Raw genomic sequence first — 26,146 nt, forward strand, 5'->3', positions numbered from 1 at the left:
GCTGCCCCTGAAGCATCTATTCATCTATTTGATCTAATAAGAAAAGACTTCTTTTAAAAACATTAAACAGTAGTGTATCTTTATGTGTGTGCATTTCTGTGTCATGGTTTGTATATTTTCACACATAAAACTCACTGTTCTCTGGTTTAAAGGATGGTGCAGCAGTTCGCAGTGGATTTTGAGAAGTGCATTGAGGGTTCAGGAGATCAGGTCGACACAGTGGAGCTGTCTGGAGGAGCAAGGATCAATCGCATCTTCCATGAGCGCTTCCCCTTTGAGCTGGTTAAGGTAATTTGATTGTGATGTTCATCAACAGCAACTGATGTTTATTAAGAGCAAAACAATGCAGTGGTCATACTTTCTGTAGGATAATTTAAATCATCTCCTCTCATATTAAATAAAGGAAGTGTCTCTCTGTCTGTTAATGATAACTAGATGGAGTTTGATGAGAAAGAGCTGCGTAAGGAGATAAGTTACGCCATCAAGAACATCCACGGTATCAGGTGTGAAACCTCTATACCTCAAACAGACAGAGTTACAAACATTCGTCAACTCACCTGCTCTGAGATCAAACTCTCTTTGATGTCACTGTGACATTTTTAAAAACTGCCCGCTAGATATAAAGTACTGCACCATGAGAACCATGTCATGAAATATGAACTGCAACGGCAAACTGAGCAGTACCTGTAAAGCACATCATTTAGATCTCTGACTGCTCTGTTCATTCCTTTTACTTGTCAGAACCGGTCTGTTTACTCCAGACATGGCCTTCGAGACTATTGTTAAACGGCAGATTGCAAAGATCAAAGAGCCATGTCAGAAATGCGTGGACCTGGTCATCAATGAGCTGGTCAATACGGTCAGACAATGCACCAAGAAGGTAAACCTAACTCGATGTCTGTCTCTACAGTATACCCATTTGATCTTCATACACACTACTGTTCAAAATTTTGGAGTCAATAAAAAAAAGAAAATAAATTGTGTAATAATTATTTTCTTTTATTCTGCAAGGATCAATCAATCAATCAATCAATCAATCAATCAATCAATCAATCAATCAATCAATCAATCAATCAATCAATCAATCAATCAATCAATCAATCAATCAACTTTATTTATATAGCGCTTTTACAATCACGATTGTGTCAAAGAAGCTTCACAGTGTTAAACAGGACAATATTGCAACAAAATTAGATTTGGCTGTACAGTCGTTCTGGAGAAAACAGTGATGTTATCAGCTTATTTTTTAATTTATCATATAGCGATAATGTTGGCAGATCAGTATTATAGTTTATAGAATTAAATAAAACCTAATTCATAAATTGTATTTGTATATTTTGTTGAATAACTTTGATCATAATTTTAGTGTCGCCAACTGAGCAAGCCAAGCCAAAGGCGACAGTGGCAAGGAACCAAAACTCCATCAGGGCATGACAGAGAAAAATAAACTTTGGGAGAAACCAGACTCAGTCGGGGTGCCAGTTCTCCTCTGGCCTATTAACACACCGTGTATGATTATGATTCTGGCACCCTTACAGGTCAGAAATCATATTAGATCGGAATATTCAAAATTTCAGGGTATCACGGAAGAGACGGGTTTATTTAGGACGGTGCGTCAATTACACAAGAGTATGAATACTTGAAAGATCAGAGTTATTGCGCGGAGAAGAGGTTTTTGACCCGTTTTTTGACTAATTGACACGGTCTCAGCAGACACTCCAGGATGCGTTGGCGTTCAGGCTGTAAATAAAGTACACATTATTTATTTAGTGAAATATAGCATTTAATTAATGCTAATTTATTGTATTTATTATTTTTGTTAACTTGTTTTTTAAATGTATCTTTATTTAAAAATGGTGTCAGTGTGTAAAAACAAAAAAATTACTCTCATTACACTCAGCTCAAAATCAAAACATCTACACATTATAATAATGAGAATGTTATGTAATTGTCATGTAAATAATGCAAAATAATTTTCTACACTTAAAGGGTTTGTTCACCCAAAAATTACATTTATGTCATTAATGACTCACTCTAATGTCGTTCCACACCCGTAAGACCTCTGTTCATCTTCGGAACACAGTTTAAGATATTTTATATTTAGTCCGAGAGCTTTTCTGTTCCTTCATGACAGTGTATACACACTATACTGTCCATGTCCAGAAAGGTAATAAAACATCATCAAAGTAGTCCATATGTGACATCAGTTAGTTAGTTAGAATCTCGTGAAGCATCGAAAATACATTTTGGTCCAAAAATAACAAAAACTACGACTTTATTCAGCATTTTCTTCTCTTCCGTGTTTGTTTTCAATCCGCAAACAAAGATTCAAATGGTTATGAATCAGCATATTGATTCATGATTCAGATCGCCAATGGGAGGTTGGCAGTTTGACATGCGATCCGAATCATGAATCAATACGCTGATTCATAAGTTTGAATCTTTATTTGAGGACTGAAAACAAACCAGGAAGAGAAGACAATGCTGAATAAAGTCGTAGCTTTTGATATTTTTGGACCAAAATGTATTTTCGATGCTTTAAGAGATTCTAATAAACTAACTGATGTCACATATGGACTACTTTGATGATGTTTTTATTCCATTTCTGGACATGGATAGTATAGTTTGCATTCACTTTCATGTAGGATCAGAAAAGCTCTCGGACTAAATATAAAATATCTTAAACTGTGTTCCGAAGATGAACTGAGGTCTTACGGGTGTGGAACAACATTAGGGTGAGTCATTAATGACATAAATTACATTTTTGGGTGAACTAACCCGTTAAATAATCACTGAAAACAAATCTTATGTTCTGTTGTTTTTCTTAATAAGCTCTCAGTGGTAGTAGTTGATCCAGTATGTGTTTTGTGAGACAGCTGGCTCAGTACCCCATGCTTAGAGAGGAAATGGAGAAGATTGTCACCCAGCACATCCGTGATCGGGAGAGTCGCACCAAAGATCAGGTGCAGCTCACCTACCAGGCACTTGCCAACCCTTTACATATACGAACCAACTTGGTAAAACCAAGCTACAGTTTCAACTAAAAAACAAATAGTGTAATGCATATTGTTGTTTTCTTTTTCTGTCATCAGGTCATGTTGCTAATTGACATTGAGTTAGCGTACATGAACACCAATCATGAGGATTTCATCGGTTTTGCAAAGTAAGAACATTACTAACCCTTTTACTAAATCCAGCATGGTTGGTCTCCAGCATAGAAAACAGAAGAACTGCATGATTATGCTCACCAGCATAAACTAGCTTGGACCAACATGGAATTCATGCTGGAAGCATTAAATCAACTGAGAATGAGTGCCAAAAGGCACCGTGATGATTGAATAAGCTGTGATCCCAAGATATTCACAGTCGACAGTGGGCTGATTTATAAAGCCAAGCATAGAGAAACATCCTACATGTGCTTGTATAATAATTTTCAAACAAACAATTCCAAATAGTTTCTGTAGGATATATTTTTAGTTAATGCTCTTATCTTCTATCAGTTTCAACCTTCATAAGTCCTTTGGCAGTATCAAATCCATTGAATTTAGAATCAAATCTGATCACCCCTACTGAAATGTCCAGCATTGCCAGGCTGGTTTATCTTATTTATTGTTTAGTTTAATGATGGTCTAGAATAGATGGTCTGTTCTTCAGCTTACCTGGTAACATAGATGGTAAATTTAGGCTGGGATAAATTAGTCATTTATTAAAGAATTGCTAGTTAAGATTGTTAAGAAGTCTAATGGGGGCAGCAGGACATCAGTATGTGCTTCACAACATTCAAACGTGTGCCAAATGGTCTTGTGGCTATTAAATTGCAGCCTATTAGTGTTCTTTATGTATATTTCTTTTTTTCTGTTTATCTTCTTCAGCGCCCAGCAGAGAAGCAGTCAGATGAATAAGAAGAAGGCTGCTGGCAATCAGGTAAGCACAAGATGGAATGAACAGATGTTGCATGCTGCATGCATCACACAGCCTGGGAGATGTGTGCTGCCTTACGCAAACATTATTTATATGTAGGAGCACCAGAAGCAGGTCTATAATTGGACACGGCATCACTCAGTGTCTGTCATATTATGAGATTTTAATTATTGAGAACAGGGGTGGTGTTTTTAAAATGTTCTTGAAAGGTAAGAACTAATGAGGAAGAGCTAAAACTAAAATATACATTTTAATTGTGCATTAAATCATGTAAATAGGGAACAGTATTATTTAAGAAAAGATTTCCATTAAATTATAACACTTAAATATATATTAACTTATATAATCATGAATCTTATATTTAAACAATATATTTTGATTTGATATTACTTCTATACTTTTGTTTAATTGCAATGTATTCAGTCATGATCTGCATTTAAAAAAAAATGTTAGAATGTTCTCTGAGGTCCACTAATAATGTTATCAATATTTTTAAATGAAAAATAAAAAACATCCTAATTTAGAAGTAATAGGCTATTTTCTTAGCCTGACAAGCCAGACCCACATCAAGATGTTTGGTCTGGAAACTCACCATAGACAGGGCTCAATCCGAGGGGCGGGATAAACGGTTGTCTTTCAAACTCCCTCTGCACGTGATAGGATAGCGCTACAACCAACCAGAACAACGAAGGTGAAGCAGAGCTTGTTGATAGATTAAACATTCGCCGTATGCGGTCGGCAAAACTCCGAACACATCTTCCCTTTTTAAGAATGACTTCAGTGCCAAAAGAGAGAAAAGCTTAACTCCAAGTCTTCTAGAGTCGCAGTCAAAGCTGATTCGAAAGACCGCCGTTCGCCAGTTTCTGTGTTTACTAGAAGCACGCAAACGCAACTCTGCCGTTGTCATTATGGGCCCACCCACCGACTCTATACATGATGTGATTGGCCCGGCAAGAGTTAGTCGAATACAGCTCAGAAGGGTATTGAGAGTTGCTTAAAGGGGGGGTGAAACACTCAGTTTCAGTCAGTGTCATGTCAATCTTGAGTACCTATAGAGTAGCATTGCATCCTGCATATCTCCGAAAAGTCTTTATTTTTTTTTATAATTATATAAGAAAGATGCGCTGTTCCGAGTCTTTCCGAAAAAAGCAGAGCGGGTGGGGGCGTATCGTGTGAGCGGAGCTAAAGAATGACGTGTGCGCGCCGCTGTTGTGTTGAGTGCGTCGTAAAGCTGTGTCATCCCTAACAGCGGGAAAAAACTTTATTCAAAATAAAAATATGGCTTTTAATCAGATACAGCCATACATCTATGATCCAGAATCAGACACAGAGGCTGAAGTTGAACAGGAGCAGCAGCAAAAACGACTAGAGCAGGACGTCTCTATGTGGTACAAGTTATACACTAACTATATAATATGCTTAGCGGCTTGTGTTATTTACATATTTATACTTGAATTATATCGTCGTATTTTTGTCTTTGAAGGTGTACATGTGGGAAGTGCAGTTGTGCACGTGTGTGTGTGTGTTTACGCGTGGTTTGTGTAGACAAGTAAGCGGACTGGTTTTGCACGGCAGGCTAGTGTTTACATAGAAAGACACGGAATAGTAGCGCATTTGAATGAAGAAGCGCGCTTATTTAGTTCAACATATTTCCCCACTCTTTGTGTATTGTTGTTTGGAGTGCTTTTACAATACAAAAACATAAAGTTACACATATAGTGGCCAGCTAAACAAATGTACACGCACTACACATCGCATGCTCCATTGATCAATTAACTATACGTGATCATGTTTGGGCTACTTGATGAGCATAGGCAAAAACACAGACATTTGAAGCAGTCTCACTCACCGCCTGCGGTTCTAACGTTGGGACCTTTATCGTTGGGACTGCTCCATCCTTTAGCATTAGGCGATCGGAAAATCCGGCGTCGAACTGGGCCTTGTTTATGAAACAGTCGGTACCGAAATGCAGTGAACAGACATAAACCTTTGCGCAACTCAGTTGCTGATCCGGAAAAGCAAATTACATCCACTGTTGCCTTAACGCAGGGTTTTTTGGCAGTCTGTACAGGACTGTCTTGGTCTGGCAACCAAAAACGCACTTTTTTGGTGACATTGTTAATTTCTTGAAGTCACATCACCTGTGCAGCGCAGCCTACGAGCCAGCGCTTTGATGGGGGTAGCCTGTTTCTTTCGCTCTCTCCCTCTCTCTCTCTCTCACGCTCTTCTGGTAGAATTGTCCGTACGGCCCATACAAGGAAATTCCGAAACTTTAACGTCAAGTGGACCCATGATCAAAAAAAAAATTGCCGAACCTTATGACTAACAGGAAGTAGTATTTTTGACAAAGAAATACTCCCATCAAACGTCCACCTTAACTTTTGAAACTTTGTCTATGTTTAGTATGGGATTCCAAGTCTTTAACAGTGTAAAAAGATCAGTATGCATGAAACAGCATTTCACCCCCCCTTTAAATTTGCTGCTGCTAGGGTGCATCTAGATTTCTAGGCTACTATTTTCTATCCTTTATTGACCCTCTGTTTCAAACACAATGGGCATGTTGATAAATATGGGCATACATATGGGCATGTTGAAAAATATCTCATTAGTTAAACATTTTCCAACAGTTCCAAACATTTATGCGTATTAAAGCAGCACTTGGTAACTTTTGCTCTCGGGGTCCCCCTACAGTTGGGAAAAAATAATGTCCTCAACTACTGTCGCAAACTGTCATCCTACAACAGGGGATGCCATCGCGCGTGCATTTGTTGACATGACAACCCTGATAGCCCTGAAATATTAATGCGCAAATTGTCTCATAACTCGTCATATGAATAAAATTTCATGGGTTTTATTTTTTTCAAACGCCAAATAATCACGATGCTCACGTTTACAAGCAAGCATCATTATAGTCTATTGGTCACCGTTTTACAGAATCTATATGATACTTCAATTCAATGTTTGAGTGGTAGGTAATCACCATACCAAGCATGACAGCATCGGTCGGGCACGCCTCCTTCAGCTCACGCCAACGAGCAAACGCGGGTCCAATGTTGATCCTCGTCCTGCCTTTAATCCCATCACTTTTTAGTTTCCTCTTATTGCTTTCCTCCAACAAAACCTTTTCTTTCTTATTTGTCTGTGCTGCTTCGGACATGACTATATTATCCAACGAACAAAGTTTAAGGAAGTGTGGGTGTTGGTGGAAGTGACGTATATGCCGTAAAGCAGTCGAAATTTGTAGTTCTTTTTTTTCTCGGGTTACTACACGAAACCCGAAGTTTAAAAGTACGATTAAAAACGATACAGACCCCATCAGGCTATGGCAGACGTGTCATTCAATCTATTGTAAGTCGATGTATCATCACAAGAGTCTTGAAAATATATTATGAAGGTTAAAAAGTTACCTAGTGCTGCTTTAAATATGCTTTGGTTGTGGCAAATTAAGTTTAAGTATTGGTTACCACAGTTATAGTTAACAAATGATCGTGTAAACTGGATTATGAATGAATGTACCATTGTTCATCTTTTTTGGACAATGACAAAACAGATGTCACTCACTGTAGCTTTTATTCAGGGTTATTACACGGCTCTGTGAAATACTTGATTCTGATTGGTCAATCGCGCATTCCAGCGGTATGTTATTTCCAGATAACAACCCCTCATACTGGTACGAGTTATCTTGACCGGTACTACTTCTATGCTTAACGCTGGCGCCATCTTGTGGCTTAAACAGCCGTGGGTTACAATGGAAGACTTCAAGGCAGGTTTCCTTTATAACGTTTTTAATATAGATCTTTTTCTTACACAAACGCATCGATTCGAATCAGAAGGCTCTTTTAACCCATCGGAGTCGTGTGGAGCGCGTTATTTGACGGACAGCTGCATTTTTTATGGACTTGCACAACTACTGCTTGTAATTACGGTTAGCCTGGACTTTTTAAATATAACTCCGATTGTATTTGTCTGAAAGAAGAATGTCATACACACCTATCTTGAGGGTGAGTAAATCATAGGCTTGGTTTCATTTTTGGGTGAACTAACCCTTTCGGCATTCATTTTTAACATTTAGCAAGGGCATATGGCAAATTAACCCCATAAATGCTGACGCAAAGGAAAGGATAGCAACAGTTTAAATGTGGTGCTACAGTATAAATACTCAGTACATATTAAACCATCTGTATCAGAAAAAGCAGTAGTGACACATGGTAAAAACATTTTTACTCACAATTGTGTGTAGCAAAATTACTGTCAGATCCAATGTAGTCTGCACTGTCAACTTTTATTTTCAGTCTCTCTGTAAAGCTTGCGTCGAACTGTGTCTTGTTTAAAATCCAATCCGCAGTAAAATGCAAACAAACTAACAATGTCTTACAGACACAGTTTGACTGGAACTTCGTTAAAAATAAAGTTGCTTTCTTAAAGGGGGGATAAATTGAGAAATCAACTAAATCCGAGGGGCGGGAAAAACGGTTGTCTTTCAACCTTTCTTCCCTCTGCACGAAATAGGATAGAGCTACAACCAACCAGAGCAACCGGAAGCGGAGCTCGTTGACAGATTAAACTTTCGCTGGTCGGCAAAACTCCAAACACATCTTCCCCTGTTAAAAATGACTTCAGTGCCGTTCTTTGTTCTTTTCTCAGAGAAAAGATTAACTCCAAGTCTTCCAGATCCACAGGTCAAAGCTGATTCAAAAGATCGCCGTTCACCAGCTTCTGTGTTTACTAGTAGCACGCAAGCGCAACTCGGCCATCATTATGTTAAGCCCCGCCCACCGACTCTATACACGATGTGATTGGCCTGACCAGAGTTTGGTTTCTACAGCTCAGAAGTGTATTGAGAGTTGCTAGACGACACTCGCGGCAGATTAGATTTGCTGCCACTAGGGTGCGTCTAGATTTCTAGGCTAAATGAAAGCTGTTTTTGGACTAAAAATTAAGGAAGTTTGTGTTCTGAAACTTACAGGATATTTTTAACATTACAATGAATTCTTGATCAAAAGATCAAGGAAAATTAGATTTTCGCCGGAATTATAATACAGCATGTCCCATTTTGGCACGTTTAACAAGTCTTGTGTTAGTGGTATGAACTGGTGACTGAACTATTCTTACATCTTTCTGCTACTTTTGTATTCTGTTCATCGTGTCTGTTCTCTCTGCTGCCTTTTCCCAGTTTATAATTGCCTATCTTAAACCCTGTCTTTGCTTTGCTACTGTTGCTATGCCAACGCACTTCAGGATGAGATAATGGTAAGTGTGCACTGAATGTGGCCTCTTTGGTGTGTGTGTTTTGTGTGTGTTGACTAGTGCACTCTGGTCTTTTAATATAAAATGTATTTTAAAAAAAAACAAAAAAACATTACATTTTGATTATTATGGTCCTAATTGTTGTGTAGTTTTTTTAAACAAAAAGACAAATAACTGGCTATTATTAGAAATAATCCAAATCAAAATAATTACAGTAAATTTTAGGGGTTATTATTGGGTTATTAAGCGCGTATTATTATTTAATTATTGTTGCGAAACCCTATTGTTATTGTAAATTTTCCTATGATGCATCATTCTTCATCTAAAACTGATTGGGCAAACCAAACTGCAAGTTATTGAAACTTTGAGGGCTGGTAGTACTCACACTGCCTACAACCTCACTGAGGCGCGCCCCGATCGTCCTAACGGGGGGACTACATTGGTCAAAAGAACGAAATGGCTCACAAACTGTAAGGCATAGGATCAAGTGTCTTATATCTTTGGAATCTTTGCCTCAAGATTAATTTGCCTGGGAACATTTTCGTGTAGGTTTCCAAAAACCTACTGTTGCGAACTAGTCCCTTCTTCTTCTTCTTCTTCTTCTTCTTCTTCTTCTTCTTCTTCTTCTTCTTCTTCTTCTTCTTCTTCTTCTTCTTCTTCTTCTTCTTCTTCCTCTTCTTCTTCTTATTCTTCTTCTTCTTCTTCTTCTTCTTCTTCTTCTTCTTCTTCTTCTTCTTTTTTTTGCATGATCGGAACCCATACACAAAAATACTAAACTAAATTGAATCAAATTTTTGCAACTTTTACATTTTTTAAAACTTAAAATATTATTTTAAAGAATAAAGAATTTTTCCAAGTCTTTACTTGGTGCACTCAACAACCACATGACTGGGCAATAATCTAAGTAAGAACCATTGCTTGCACAATTTAAGAAATACAGTGGTGTGGTAAAAAGTTTGCACATCTGTTAATAACTGACAAACCTCTTCCTAAAACTGTTACCCTATTTTCTATTTGTTTTGAACAGCCTACTGTCTAATATAACTCCAATAATCTTATTTCCTCTACCTGTCCATAGGCACACTCTTTACAGCCAGATTTAACTGTGGTTAAAATTTAAATCTAAACTTTGCTACACTGTAAAATCTAATTAGTTAGACTTACTTAACAAAAAGCATGCAAACCGATTGCCTTAAAAAAGCAAGTAAAGTGAATTAAGAATAGTATGTTGTGCTAACTTAGTTAGTAGTTCACTTAAAAAATAACTAAAAAACGAAACTAAAAAAAATAGATTACTTGAGCTTTTACTTTAGATTTACTCTTGACTTAGTGTCATTGTTGTGGCCATTGCTGTGTTTTGCATGCTAAATGTTGAAGTGTGTGACTCAAGAATGGTCAACTGTATTGTTAAAAATATAGAGGGATTGTATCAAGCCAATTAAATATTTCACAGCTGTTTATGGCATAAGTGTTAGCAATAAAATTATAAACAATTATTATACAACCTAAAGGGAAATATTACAGTTTCATTTTAAAAGGTGACCTAATTTCAGACTAAAACATCAACTATAGTTAAATATTCTGTCAGAAGCAAGGTCAACTTTTAACACACATTTCTCTTCCTTTGTGACCAAATAACTGTGATTTCTTGTTACATCAGTGCATCGATAAGAGGGTTAATATGAATTTTCCAAATCCCAACCAAAGGGAACACTAATCACCATTATGGTGTTTTTTTTTTTTTTTTTTTTTTGCTTGACATTAAGTAAAGTTAACTAAAAAGTGTTAGTTAGAATCACTGTTGGATTTTACAGTGGGGTAGCAAACTTATTTGTCGACTATTATAACTATTAAAACACAGTGCTGCGTTTTTCTGTAGAGGAATAACTTTTGCATTATTCCAAGCTAGACGAAAAATCCAATTGCAATATTAAATCAAAAATACAGTAAAAATATCCTTGATTCTGGATTCTGATTGGTCAAACACAGCATTCTGCGGTTTTTTGTATGATGCCTGTAAAACTGCATAATTGGTCATTGTCCCAACTGCTTTCCTACATAGCTTCTCGTATCATGTCTCATTATTCTCACACTAATTATAAATCAATATTACTTTATAGTATAAGAATGATCGTCTGACTCTACATTATCCCTTACGTTTGCCATTGTGTAGGTGATCAGAAAGGGTTGGCTGACCATCAATAATATTGGCATCATGAAAGGAGGAGCGAAGGAATATTGGTTTGTCCTCACCGCTGAGAATCTGTCCTGGTACAAAGATGATGAGGTGAGTCCCCTCTGTTCCTCTGATGTCTTTTCTTGGTTTCTTTTCATTTAGCAATGCGTTTTATCTCGCAGTATATGCACTACAGGGATGGTTTCCCCGAAGCGTCCTTGTTTTCTTTTCATATGCTCTGTGCTCTACTGTTTAGTATTATTTTCTCCAGCAGAAAGGCTATATTTAGTCCAAATTCACAATGAATGCATCTTATCCTACGGTAAACCATGCTGTAAATGCAGCGCTTCATTGGATCCAGGAAAAGAGAATGAGGTCATACTGAATAAATGAGTGCATTAGTTTTGTTCTGTTACTTCAGTAATGACCAGGCATTTTGCCATCTTGACGGTCTGATCAAGCACAGGTGTTATGGTACTTTTGTGACCCCCACCTGCCCCACCCCCACTGTCAGTCCAGACTGGAGGCATGAGGAGAAGCAGACCAGGGGCTGGTGGGAGGGCTGCTCTGGGGGTGGGGAAGGTGGCATATGGTTTTCATTACCATACATACCAGATTTTGGTCCAACACTTCCCAAAAGCCCTCGCCGTATTAAGCTTAAGCATAAAGAGACAATCCTTTTAAAACAGAGGAGTTCCTAGTTCAAATGTCTTAAATTACATTGGGATAAAAAAATATCCATTTTGCATATAGTAGTTTTTTTATTTAATCTCCTCATTTTTAAAAGCCACAGTTATGTCCGACTTGTGCCAAAACTATTTCTTTGTGGTTCAAGTGGATGAAATAAGAGTCCAAACAATGACAATTATACACAGCCAAAATACTTTTATTTTCCATCAGGTCAACATTGTAACATGCACACGGACACGCACACACACACACACACACACACACACACACACACACACACACACACACACACACACACACACACACACACACACACACACACACACACACACACACACACACACACACACACACACACACACACACACACACACACACACACAGTCTGGTTCACTATCTTTGTGGGGACTCTCTATTGACGTAATGGTTTTTATACCGTACAAACCATACATTCTATCCCCCTACACTGCCCCTGCCCCTAAACCTATCCATTTGCATTTTTACTTTCTCAAAAAAACTCACCCTGTAAGATTTTTAAGCCTTTTGAATGTAGGTGATCTCAGGTTTTACTATCCGTATGGGGACATTTGGTCCCCACAATGTAATTTAAACAAGGGCGCACACACACACACACACACACACACACACACACACACACACACACACACACACACACACACACACACACACACACACACACACACACACACACACACACAGCCACACACACACACACACAGCCACACACACACACACACACACACACACACACACACACACACACACACACAAATTGCTTAATATATTAAGGCATGCACATTTCCATGGATAGACATACAGAAACATGATGATGAGAATGTTGGTGGACAGATGATTTGTGTGCACCCCCCACACAGCCTAACCAATGTGCAGACTACTGTACAATCTCTACGCCCTGAACAGGTAGTCTGAACACTGGGAAAGCGGGGCGGGCATGACGCTTCACAGGGAGATGATATGAGTCCAACAGCACTGAGGAATGAATGTGTACAACACATTAACAATCATGATGTACAACACATGCACATATTAAATTGAATTAATTAATATAAATATTTGTGAAAAACCTTACAAACATGCAAATGTTCTGTTTTTCAAATCTTTTTTGGTAGTCAGCATAGAAAAAGGAATTAGTGACTTTTGACTTGCTTGAAAATGCTGCATTACAGCAGGCCGTTAGCCACGGTAATATCACATCAGTTTTACTTGTTTCATTATTTCATGAAGCAGACTATTGTATGTTTATTGCTTAAAGAAGCTAGCTAAGATGCATTTCAGACCTTTTAGAATGAACATTTTATTTTGTGCTCCTTTTATATAAATATAAAGCCAGTATTTTATATCTCTATTATTTATGTTTTATTTCATATATCCATTTAAAATTCCATCGGTTTGCCTAGCTGTTGGACAGTGTCCATCCAGCCCATTGTCCCTCTTTAACCTGAAACTTTCAGATCTGTTTTTACCATATGTAAACGATAAATACTTCAAAGGGACAATAAATACCTCAAAATTCATGTATCTGTGCCAATCAGGTTTGGCATTAGATGTTCCGATTGTCCTCCGAAAACCTTCATCCATCCTTTTCTCCGTCTCTGTCTCTCTTTTGCTCTGGCTCCGTTAGGCTGGATGTCCAAGTGTGTGAGATGCCAAAGAGTGGTGGGTGAGTGGGGGAGGAGGAGGAGAGGAGGGTCCTTTAAAACCTCTGAGCGTTTGATGGTGGTACAAGAAGGCAAAGAATGTGGGTGGCAAGAAGAGTTAGGTTTCCTGGCCCTTTCACCCCCGTCGACTCATAAATCCCCCTCAGATCAGCGGCAAAGTCTTAGTTAACAGATATACAAAATGAAGATATGCAGTATTTGCATCGCAAAACTAATTTGTAACGCACAGCGTCTTTTCGTACTTTCAAATGTAGAGTTTTCAGAATTGACGTGGCAGATTTTTGACTTTCCCCTGGAAGATTTGAAAAGAGGCAGAGGGAGAAAAAGAGGTGGAGCTTTTTTTGGAGCACCCCCCCACCTTAAGTTTATGTTTCTTTTCTTGTTAAACAGGATGTGAGAGGTCAGAGGCCACAAAAAAAGTAAGACTAGGAAAGCTGGTACTGATGAAGACCTGTCAGACTGAACATTTTCTTTGAGATGTATTTCTGTGTATGTGTGTGTTCGTGTCTGTGTGTGTGAGAAGGTGTGGGTGGTTGTGCTGACTGAGTTTCTTGGCATGGAAACGGAATTGTAATATCTCCAGATGTGTAGTCATGTGGTCTGTACCTCTCTTCATGCTGCTATTTATTCTGAAGCTCACTTCCTCTACTCGTACTGGATAAAGGGCTCTTTATACTGGCCCCTGTGTTTTAAATCATGCCTGCAGACGAGAATTAAGGTGCTTCTTTCCTTAGTTCACATTAAGGCTGAAGTTCATACTCACCGCAGAATGTTTCTCTGAAATGCAGGAGGGTTCTTAATAAAATTGGAGACGCTAATATGGATGTGGCCAATAAACAAGAGACATAAATCATCCTCACACTATTTGATCTGTCTTTGGGGGTCAGGGGTTCCCCTTACATTGTTTTTTGTGGACATTAACCTCTGAAACTGGCAGTTTGGATGGAAAATGTATTGTAACTATATGACACCGTCTGCTCGGTCACATTCTGAAGCCTTGTCTTTGAAAATCAGTCTGTATTTTTTGAGGTACTTAAAGGAATGCTCTGGGTTCAACTGAAGTGTATCTCTATGCCAAATAGGCTGTCGACTACCACAGAAAATCATTTAAAGGGATACTCCACAAATTCCCTTTCAGTCGGTCACGTTCGACGTACGTCAGAACTAGACCGACGAATGGGGATCACTTCTGGGAGCCCCTATCAGCTTCGAGATTTAGAAAACGGGTCAATGAACATTGGCGTGTGTTCTTTGCATATTGCACCCCGCCCCGCTGCGCGGGTATAAAGCGGAAGCGATCACCATGCACCATGGTCATTCACTTCGGAGCCGAATGGCGTTGATGAAGCATCTGACTGCCTGCTACCTAGCAAGAGAGAGAAAGCGTGTGCCTGAGGAAATCGCTCTTGTGTTGGCCAGGCGGCACGAGACAGCGCAACCGCGATCTCACTGCTGCTGAGAGAGCTGCTGTTTTCACAGCAAACTGAGCAAGTTGCACTTACACACAAACACACACAGTTGGTTTGGTGGGCGTGTTCCTTTTTCTGGTGACAATGACAGAATGACAATCCTGTCATTTCTGCCGCGGTCGATCCCTGGGTGCTTCAACACCTAAAAGAGCAGATTTTCCTCACAAAAAGAGCTACACGGGTGACGTGCCGTCCTTTTTAGGATGTCTTTCCACCCGTGCGTTTCTGGATCTGGATTCACAAGCGCTGTATCACGTGTCTGAGCTTACAGCACGCTGAGGCAGCTTTTGTGGATAGTTCCTGTTCTCGCTGTGGGAACATGACTATCGTGGCGCTGAGGTCGAGACTCGCCTTCCTCCGGGAAGGGGGAGTCCCCCTACCCATAGCTCAATCTAGGTCTATTCCTGCCCAGCAGAATAGACCTACTTTGATGGATGGCCGGGGTGACCTGAGGATTACGGTTAGGACAAACCTGTTGAGTGATCCTCCGCGGGACCCTAATCCCTCACGAGCGCCACAACCGGTGGTGTTTCCGGGAGACCCCGTCGGCCCCCCACATGCGCGGCCGATGGTGTCTTTTGGGGCACCTGCAGACGAAAAGATGTCGATCGCTGCATCGGAGGGGGAGTTTCAGTCCTCTGGGGATGAAGATTCAACTGTACTGCCTCCCTCTGGGAGAGTGGCAACGGTCGAGTCGGACCCGGAGTTGATGGCTATGCTTTCCCGGGCCGCCGAAAAGGTCGGGCTTGAGTGGAACCCTCCACCACGTCCCGAGCCTTCTAGGTTGGACGATTGGTTTCTCAAAGTCCCGCCCCGGTACCTTTCTTCCCGGAGGTGCATGAGGAGCTGACTAGGTTGTGGAAAGCACAGTTTAGTGCCCGCGGGCGACCTAGTGGCTCCTCCCCCTCGCTACCCTTGACGGCGGGCAGGCCAGGGGATATGAGGGTCTCCCACTGGTGGAGCGGGCGGTTGCGATGCAACTGTGTCCGACGTCCGCCTCCGCCTGGCGCGGGGACCCAAAGCTCCTGTCTGGGGCTTGTAGGTTCTCTTCTGGTCTGACCGCGAAGGCCTATAGGTCCTGTGGCCAGGCCGCATCCGCCCTGTTGCTTCAGGTGCATCAAGCACAGGCACTCATGGATGTGCACGATGGTAGTCCTGGTCCAGAGCTCCTCCGACAAAAACGGCCACCCTTACTGGCCAGGCGATGTCCACTTTGGTGGTCCAGGAGCGGCATCTCTGGCTAAACCTGGCCAACATGAGGGAGACCGATAAGTCCCGGTTCCTGGACTCCCCTATTTCGTCGGCTGGGTTGTTCGGCGACGCGGTCGAGAGCTTTGCCCAGCAGTTCTCGGCCGCCCAGAAGCAGACGGCGGTCCGCTGCTGCCTCCACCCCGCCGGCTGCAGCACCTCCGTCTGCTCGTCGCCGAGGGCATCCGCCCGCTGGAAGGACGTCCAGCCCGCTCAGGCCGCTGCCAAGCCAGGTGGCAAGCGGCGTCGTAAGAGACCCTGAGACGGGCCACTCAGAGATGGACGATCCTGCTCGACAGGAAGTGGCAGCAGCACCACTTCCTCCCCCCGGAGGAGGGCCGGGGGGCTTTCCTGTGACTATAACATCTGTCCCGCCACTGGCCACGGCCCAAAACTTCACAGAAAGAGCAGTTTCCAAAATCTCTGGGTGCCTAGAGAGCACGCCTGGCGGTGTGCGACGCTTCCATGCCTTGCCGCCCTCAGGCACCTCTTCAATTGCCAGCAGGGGGCGCGCGGGACGCCCCCACGTGGCCTCCCCTCTGTTCCGCACCCCCTAAGCGTAAGCAGGTAGGTGGTGCCACGTGCACGCAGACCCCACCACGGGCCGCCCTCGCGCCGTCTGGGTCGGGTCATGCCGCCACACTGCCCCGCTGCGGATAAGTCTGTTGTGCCGTTGGTCTCGCCGGGACAGTCGGAGGCGGAGGCAGACCCAGCCCTGGCTTTTCTCTGTCCTGTCCGAGCTCTTCGGACGTATGTGGACAGAACGCAAAGCTTAGGACCTCAGAGCAGCTCTTCGTCTGTTACGGAGGACAGCAGAAGGGAAAGGCTGTCTCCAAGCAGAGGATGGCCCACTGGATAGTGGATGCCATCGTCTTGGTGTATGAGTCCCAAGACGTGCCCTGCCTGCTCGGGATTAGGGCCCACTCTACCAGGGGTGTAGCCTCTTCCTGGGTGCTGTCTCGTGGCGCCTCGCTGACAGATATTTGTAGAGCTGCGGGCTGGGCGACACCCAACACGTTCGCTAGATTTTATAGCCTACATGTAGAACCGGTATTTTCTCGTGTACTCACTCCTCAGAGTCGGTAGCACCGAAGTGCCCGTTCTAGTGTCGGCTTGCTGCACCACTCCCTTCCCCATGGAATGGATATGTGCGCTTATATGCTCCAGTCGAGTTTCCCAGTATGGCGAACCCTGTCGAGTCCTCCGCAACCCTCGGCAGTCAGACGTGGCGGAGCGTCTGACGCCAGGTCTAAATCTCGTATGCAGTGTGGAACTTGTGTTAGGCTGAGTTCCATATGTAGTGACCCCGACGGTGGTCCCATATGTGTATTCTCCATGGTACGGCTCCCTACGGCGAGCCCATGTCTTTCCCTTGGCAGAGCCCGCTCTGCCGTCTCAGTGCAGTGACTGTTCCCCGCCCATCTGGGCCAGGGCCACCCCTGGGACTCCCATATGTAGCACTGCCCACGGCCAGTCCATACGTGTAATTTCCACACGTTATTTCCTTCGGGGGAGTGTGGCTTCTGCAGCGGGCTCCAGGGGCAAGCTTTCCCAGCGTTATCATATAGTCCACTGTTTGGGTCTTGTGGGATAGCAGTAGGGCTCTCCCTGCAGGAAATACCCCGCCCGCTGAGACGGGGTCCGAGGGACTCCGGCAGGGCGCTGGAAGTGGTAGTAACTGTGGCGTTTTCCATAGGGATCCCCATTCGTCGGTCTAGTTCTGGCGTACGTCGAACGTGACCGACTGAAAGGGAACGTCTCGGTTACGTATGTAACCCTCGTTCCCTGAAGGAGGGAACAGAGACGTACGTCCCGTCGCCATGGTTAGTGTACCATCACTGCAGTTGGAGCCTTGGTTTGGCTCCTCAGTGAAAAACAATGGTGCGTGGTGATCGCTTCCGCTTTATACCCGCGAGGCGGGGTGTGATATGCAAAGCACGCACGCCAATGTTCATTGGCCCGTTTTCTAAATCTCGAAGCTGATAGGGGCTCCCAGAAGTGATCCCCATTCGTCGGTCTAGTTCTGACTTACGTCTCCGTTCACTCCTTCAGGGAACGAGGGTTACATACGTAACCGAGACGTTTTTTATATTAAACTATGTTATTCCCTTAACTAAAACGAGTTGATACATAACTCTCTCATCTCAGTGCGTGCACTTAATCGCTCTGACGCGCTGTGAAATTCTGATAGCATTTAGCTTAGCCCACTAAGCCCAGTTCATTCATCAGGTACCAAACAGAGATCAAGTTATAAGCAACCAAACACCTGCACGTTTTCCCTGTTTAAATACAGTTACACGAATAGTTGAATGACCTTGAATGGTGATACAAAATAAAACATGCGCTTTTCTTAGCGGGTTAGAATAGAACTATAATGTATGGTGGAATAGCACTTCTGAGAGTACTTCGACTCGGCGCAGTAAAAAGTCCCGTCTGAAAAATCCTCCCTCTTCATCTCCCCCTCCCTCTCTTATTTCTGTCAATAGGGGTGAAGGGGAGATGTGAGAGAGGATTTTTTCAGGCATGACATTTTACTGCGCAGAGTCGAAGGGAATAACACAATTTAATATGAAAATGCAGTGGAGTATCCCTTTAATCAATTTGCAAAAACGAGCAAAATTACAGAAATGCAATTACAATGGAAGACTTTTCATTGACGTAGATATGAATTGAACATTTTATGTGTTCACATGAGAGTAGTGTAATAAAATCACTTACTGACCTTCTGTTCCAATTTATTTTAATTCTTTTGAGTTCTTGACTCTTTAGTGTTGATAAACCTAGTTTATCTGAATCATCCATCTGAACCAAAACTCCACCAGAGCATGATGGAGAAAAATAAACCTTGGGAGAAACCAGACTCAGTCGGGGTGCCAGTTCTCCTCTGGCCTATAAACAAACAGTGTATGATTAATATTCTGGCAACCTTACAGGTCAGAAATCATATTAGATAAGAATATTCAAGAATTTGAGGTAGCCTATCATGCAAGAGATGGATATCAATCAATAAATCAACCAATCGATCAACCAATCAACCGATCGATCAATCAATGAATAATTCAATCAATCAAACAATTAATTAATCAATTAATCAATCAATTAATCAATCAATCAATCATTCAATCTATCAATCAATCAATCACTCAATCGATCAAACAATCAATCAATCAATACATTATATATATCTGGCTTCAAGAATGGTTAAGATTAGTTGCTATACAGATACTTTTTATGTTGATGCATAAATTCCTGGTGGTTAAGTAGGTTACTCCTCTGTTATGTGCTTCACACTGTTAACATGCAAGTGTTTTCATCTTCACTCCCCTTCTCCTCCTACACACTTAATGTCATCTCTCATCTCTAGCTTGTATATTCAAAAAGAATAAGCATCAATCAACATTTTGTGTCCCCTTTAGGTATATAAAACAACAACAACAACAACAACAACACAAGACATATTTTAATAGAGTAGAGTTTATTTAATTCAATCCACACAGCTTGTGTGTTCCTGATTAAGTGTATGAGTCATAAAGCCTGATGCTCAGTGTACCATTGCAGGCTTCCAGTGTAGAATCAATACTCGCATCACATCAAGTACTTGTTAACCCTTTAGTGTGATATATTAGCTGCTTCGAAACACAAGCACAGCAGTATTGTTTAATTTCCCTGAATCTGAAATGATTGTCTTTCATGATTGTATGTGAAATTTACATTTCACATACAATCATGAAAGAGTTCAAGGCTATGTGCGGAGTGGAAAACAGAAACATGCCCCCTCAGATAATTGAGCCAAGTAGATTTAAGGTGTTGACAAAAATGCATCTTTAATAATTATGTTGCACACATTTTACACCCAGGTCCCATTGCACCTGTCTATTTTGTGACACATTGATGTGATAGCTACCAAGACTAGAGACATTTTACACAAAATTGCATTAAAATGCAAAATAGCCATTTCATTTCAGATGATTTTTGACTCGATTGAACATTGAACATTGTGGATGTATCACAAGGTAGTGAGTTACCTGTCAGTGAGATTAAAGGATTAGTTTAATAATCCCATGCAGCAAAGTTCCTTGATTATTACGTAGGAATGAGAGTATAGTCTCTATTTTCTATTGGCCTTAGTAAATGATGTAACTATACACATCACAACATGTAAATAGGAAAATGTTGCCATTATTTTGTCACTTATTAAGCAGTAGGCTAGCTGGAGCCATTTACCTCCAGTCTTTGTGCTAAGCTAGGCTAGTGGTGCGTGCATCAGACAGAGTTATGGCACGCACGGATACAAATGGTATATATGGACTTATCTAACCCTGGGGGATACGGTGAATGAGCTTAAGTCCCAAAAAGTGGGCATGTTCCTTTAAACAGTAAACTTTAAAACCTGTGATTTATGTTGCGACTTTCTGCTTTTTCAAAATTATATAGCACATTATACGGTTTGTATGTTAGTAGTATTCTAAAAATAGCTCTCTTCTTTGAAGCTGTTTGTTCTTGTTTCACTGCTTTTGTCTTATAGTTACAGAAACGGGTCTATAATAACTCTTCAGTACAGTCCTGGGGTCTCATTTATAAAGCTTGCGTATGCACAAAACGGAGCTGGAAACATACGTACGCCAGTTCCCATACAAAGGTTGTGATCTATTAAAAACAAACTTGACGGGAGAATGTGCGCACCTTTAAAGCAAGACAAAGGCAATTGGTGACACAGATGGTGAAGTCGTGAACTGAAGTTAGAACTGTAGAAAATACATGTGAGAAGAACGATTGTAAGAATTAAAAGACATTTTAACACACAATTTTCACTCCATTTCATACCATCGTTATAACCACATTATCATGAAGATTGAATCAGTCTGTTTGTTAGAAACATATAAATCCTCCGGTGACCCGGGAATGTAATGCTTCATGATGGCACTGCTGGCACTGTTGGAGGATTATGCCAATGGCAGAATAAGGACGAGTTCAGTGAGGGACATGATTAGCAAAACTGCATGCAAATACCTAAGAAATATTTTATACAATTTAGTATAACATAAAAAGGATATTTAATGATTTTCAGCAATGTAATGTGTAAGGCACAAATGAGATTTATAGTCCGTATCTAATATTTTTTAATGTCTTTTACCTGACAGTGTTAAACATGGTGTCACGTGGATGGGAATATGCATGCAAATGATATGCAGCTAAGGGCATGCATAGTAAAACTATGCGTTGCAAGCTCCATACATGGTGATTTCGGGGAGGAGACAGATTTATAAAGGGATTTTTGCGCAGGTTCTGGCGTACGCATAGTTTTATAAATCACTTTTAGGATGAAATCTATGCAAAGTTTTATTAATGAGACCCCTGATCTGACTGGTAGTGTTCTTGTTTGCTCTGTTTTTGATCCGTTTTACAGTTTTTCTCAGTCGCTTTGGTACATTTCTCGAATCAAACTCACAATTTACAAAACAGTAAGTGCATTTCTCAAAACAATTTGTACAAATAGCAAAACACCATGGATAACTTCCAAAAGCCACTCTATTACTTAAAATCCTTAAAATCCATCTCTCAAAAGTAAATATCTGTGTCAAGGAACATGTCAGTGCCATCAGAATGACAAGTCCTTGTGTTTTTGTGTACGGATAAGACAGTCAAATTGTTTAGACATGTTGTCAATATAAAAGTTTACTCTGGAGGGATGTTCTGATGGAAACTACGGCTAAAGTTTTGATGACAATTACAGTTTTTCTTGATTGCTTTGCTGCAGCCGTCAACTCAAACTCCACATTTTCAAAACAGTTAACACACAGGCCAAAACAGTGGCACTCATGGTCAAAAGGACACATTTTGTTTGCAAAAGGCTCTAACCGTGCCAAAACATTTAAAATATGCAACAAAAGCAAATTGTGCCTTCAAACAACACAACTTGCAAACAAGTGTATGAGCTCTTTGCGTCAATCATTACACAATGGACAACAAAATACAGAACTCAGTGTGAAGAAATGCTTTGATGAATTTTTTATTGATTCCATGATATTTATTTTTTTCAAACCATGTCTGAAAACTGAAATACTGTAAATATTACAGAAAATACATGTAAACCAAAATACAGTAATATATTGGAGTATAAGACATAGCCACTATTGATACTCAGTCTCTTCTGTCGTGACGATGGGGCCATATGGCCTCACCCACATCACATTCAATATCCTCTCTTGCAATGCACATAGGGAAAAATCTTCTTGATCATAAAGATCATAAACCTTCCACCTCCAAGCACTAAAGAACTCTTCTATGGGATTCAAAAATGGGGAATATGCTGGGAAGAACAGTATCAACATACAAGCTGGCTTCATCAACATAAATGAAGACATGATGTTCCCCCTCAACTTCAAGCTCCATTATTCTCTGAGTAAAACACAGATGACACAACACAGACATGGCACCTTTTTATAAGGCCTGCAGACTGATTGCTAATTGAAGATATGTGTGTCAAACAGTGATTTCATACTGATCAAGGCAGTTTCTAATAGTTAGGAATACATGGTTCCCTTTATCAAGGGAACTCAACACTGCGTCGTCGAGTGACGACACTCTGGGAACGCCCCCAGCGTGACGGCTCTGAAGTATGAATGAAATCAGCCACCAATCCGATTGGTGCAACGTCCTGACGTAGTAGGCGACGGCGTAAGCGGAAGCTATAAGAAGGCGCCGCCCCAAACGAAAGACAGTCTTTGCTCTTCAGCGAGGCGCTCTGTGTGATATTGTATGTCTGTCACCACATTAAAACAAGCGAGCTGTTTAGGAGGTGTGTGCACCCGTGCCCGCGCTTCATTTCGGGCTCGGACACACACCGGCTGTGTGTGCAGTGTCTCGGGGCGCAGCACGCTCGGGCAGCGCTTGAGGGTGCCGCCTGCAGCGGGAAGCTGCCGCTCCGGGTGCTGCGCTCACGGCTGGCCGTGTCTAAGGAGAGCGGCCGGGCTCGCAAGCCCCAGGGATCCGGTCCCGCGTCTGTTGAGGCAGCGCGGCGGCGTAGATCATGGGGCTCACAACTGGGTCTCGCGACGGGAGGCGGGCATGCGGAGGCATCTTCCCAATCCTCGTCCGATGATTCAGACGCTCTTCCGCCTCGTGAGGAAGCCCGCGCTGCGGCTTCTTTCTCCGAGGCGGAGAACCCGATGCTCGAGCCGTCTGATTCTGAGGAATCGGACGCGCACAGCATACGCTACTTCATTCATAAAATAAAGGCGCGCCGGCAGCTCTCGAGGGGTTTGTCTGTAGCTGGCCAATGTTCCCATTCCTCGTGTGGAAACCCACGCTGTGGCTTTTTCCCTCGGGATGGAGAATTAGATGCTTGAGCAGTCCGATTCCGAGGAATTAGACGTGCTCAGTATCGAGGTAGCAAAGTAAAATGAGAGCTTGCGCTTCATAATGCAAGGCTTAATCGCGCGTTGCCGAGGCAGCGCGTAGATTACGGTCTGTAATATTAGTGAACACACGCCATCGGTGCACATGTGATACTGTTTGGCGCGAGTGCAGTCAGCTCCTGAGGGTGCTGGCTGTGTTTGTTGAGTATCTCGCAGCGTACAGTCGTGCGTTTCGAGTGTTTCAGCCTCGCGCCTGTGGTCTTTCATCTCGAGGGATGAAAGCCAAATATGTTGTAACGAGTCAAATCTCGCGTTGCTGAGGCAGCGTGTAGATGACGATTCGTTAAATACATGTTTAAACAGTATCGTCTGGGAATTAGGGCTGTATTAATTCTGAGGAATTATAATTAAACATTATCTGACTTTGAGGAGTTGGGTATGTTTATTCAGCCTATTATTCAGACCATGTTCACTTGAGGGATGATTAGGGGCATTTAATTCTGAGGAATTAAATGGGATTTATCTAACTTTGAGGAGTTAGATTATCAGCCTATCATCCAATTGTGTTCACTGGGCTTTTTATAGCCCCTCTCCTGGGGAGCGATCGAGGTCGCCTCCCCTGTGGAGCTTTCTGGGAGTCGATGCTTGCGGTCCGCCGTCTACACGCTCGGACCACATTGACTTCCAGCTAACGCATGCTGCTCTAGCCGCCTCTAGAAAGACTGCAGCTGGGCAGCGAACGTGTTCGCGCACCGAAAATCCTCCCCGACTAAGCCCTGCAGGGTGGCCCTTCAGGGGGTCGGGCAGGAGGCGCGGTGGGTACCAGAGACCAGCCTTGAGAGGCTGGTTCCCCTAGTCGAATATCTCGGCGCATAGTTATGCTCCCGAATATATCTACTTGGGCCCTGTGTACCGTGGGCAGAGGGTACAGACCGCAGTTCAGTGTTCCAACACCGAATTCTTCGGTGTGGTCTGGACTGGGGTGTACCCAGCCCAGTGGCCTGCGGGCCAGCCCCCTCTCCCGGGGAGCGATTGAGGTCGCCTCCCCTGTGGAGTTTTCTGGAAGTCGATGCTGCGATCCGCCGTCTACGACGCTCGGGCCACATCGATTTCCAGCGGACGCATGCTGCTCCAGCTGCCTCTAGAAAGACTTGCAGCGGGCCAGCGACTGCGTTCGCACACCGAAAATCCTTCCCGACTAAGCTCTGCCGGGTGGCCGCTTCAGGGGGTCGGGCAGGGGGTTCGGTGGGTACCAGAGACTAACCCCGAGAGGTTGGTTCCCCTAGTGGAATATCTCGGCGCATGGCTATGCCTCCCGAATATTTCTGCTGGGGCCCTGTGTACAGTGGAAAGGGGGTACAGATTACAGTTCAGAGCTCCACCACCGAAGTTCAGCGGTGTGGTCTGGACCGTGGTCCCCCCGGCCCAGAGGCAGGTTATGGAACAAGAAGTGCAGTCTCTGCTGGTCAAGGAGGCGATAGAGAAGGTCCCTCCGCCAGACAGGGAGTCGGGCTTTTACAGACGCTATTTCATTGTTCCCATAAAGGGTGGGTGGCTTACGTCCAATATTAGATCTGAGGTACTTGAATCGGTCTCTGAGGATATTCAGGTTTAAGATGCTCACAATTCAAATGATCGTGAGCTGATCCAGTTCGAGGACTGGTTCGTCACAACAGATCTAAAGGACGCATACTTCATGTCTCCATCCTTCCTGCCCACAGGAAGTTCCTGAGGTTCGCTTTCGGGGGCGAAGCGTACCAATATCGGGTGCTTCCTTTCGGTCTAGCTCTTTCCCCTCGCGCGAGATGGCGATTCGGCATCGAGATGTCGTTTTAGCCCATCCCAGGTGCTTGGGGCTGAGACTGAACACAGCCAAGAGCGTGTTAACACCCGCCCAGAGGACCATGTTCCTCTGTGTAGTATGGGACTCAACCTCGATGCGAGCGAGCATGTCTCCCGCACGGGTGGGTTCCATACTGGCTGAGGTCTCAGGAAGGAAGCTAGGCCACAGCCGCACTGTGAAGCAGTTTCAGAGACTGCTGGGACTCAGGGTAGCAGCGTCCAACGTGATTCCGTTCGGCCTGCTATACATGAGGCCCCTCCAGTGGTGGCTAGGGACCAAGGGGTTCTCCTCGAGGGGAAAACTTTTCCGTATTATCAGGGTAACGCGCAGATGCCTTCGTTCCCTCGTCATATGGAAAAATCCGAGGTTCCTGTCCCAAGGGCCAGTGTTAGGAGCGTTATGTTGCAGGAAGATCCTTTCAACAGACGCCTCCCCACGGGCTGGGGCGCGGTCATGGAAGGCCGGTTTACGAGAGGTCTGTGGGGGCCCCAGCA

At 42.9% G+C, this 26,146-nt stretch overlaps 1 protein-coding gene across 12 annotated transcripts in view; it reads left to right on the forward strand.

Annotated features, from left to right (window-relative positions):
- Positions 1–26,146, forward strand: part of dnm1b (dynamin 1b) — a 59,187-nt gene that overhangs the window by 17,384 nt on the left and 15,657 nt on the right. For 9 of the 12 annotated variants that reach the window (XR_010904307.1, XR_010904308.1, XM_067438016.1 and 6 more), the window contains 8 exons: positions 153–288; positions 436–503; positions 742–880; positions 2,877–2,963; positions 3,093–3,163; positions 3,873–3,924; positions 9,160–9,171; positions 11,342–11,455. Coding sequence is in view for 10 of the 12 variants with exons in the window: in XM_067438016.1 (XP_067294117.1) it covers positions 153–288; positions 436–503; positions 742–880; positions 2,877–2,963; positions 3,093–3,163; positions 3,873–3,924; positions 9,160–9,171; positions 11,342–11,455 (679 nt within the window). In the remaining 2 variants the exon portion in view is untranslated. The remainder of the gene's footprint in view (positions 1–152; positions 289–435; positions 504–741; positions 881–2,876; positions 2,964–3,092; positions 3,164–3,872; positions 3,925–9,159; positions 9,172–11,341; positions 11,456–26,146) is intronic. The other 3 variants (XM_067438010.1, XM_067438012.1, XM_067438013.1) reach the window with 1 other exon arrangement.

The sequence above is a fragment of the Pseudorasbora parva genome, chromosome 3 (assembly GCF_024679245.1).
Source record: "Pseudorasbora parva isolate DD20220531a chromosome 3, ASM2467924v1, whole genome shotgun sequence".
Classification (NCBI taxonomy): domain Eukaryota; kingdom Metazoa; phylum Chordata; class Actinopteri; order Cypriniformes; family Gobionidae; genus Pseudorasbora; species Pseudorasbora parva.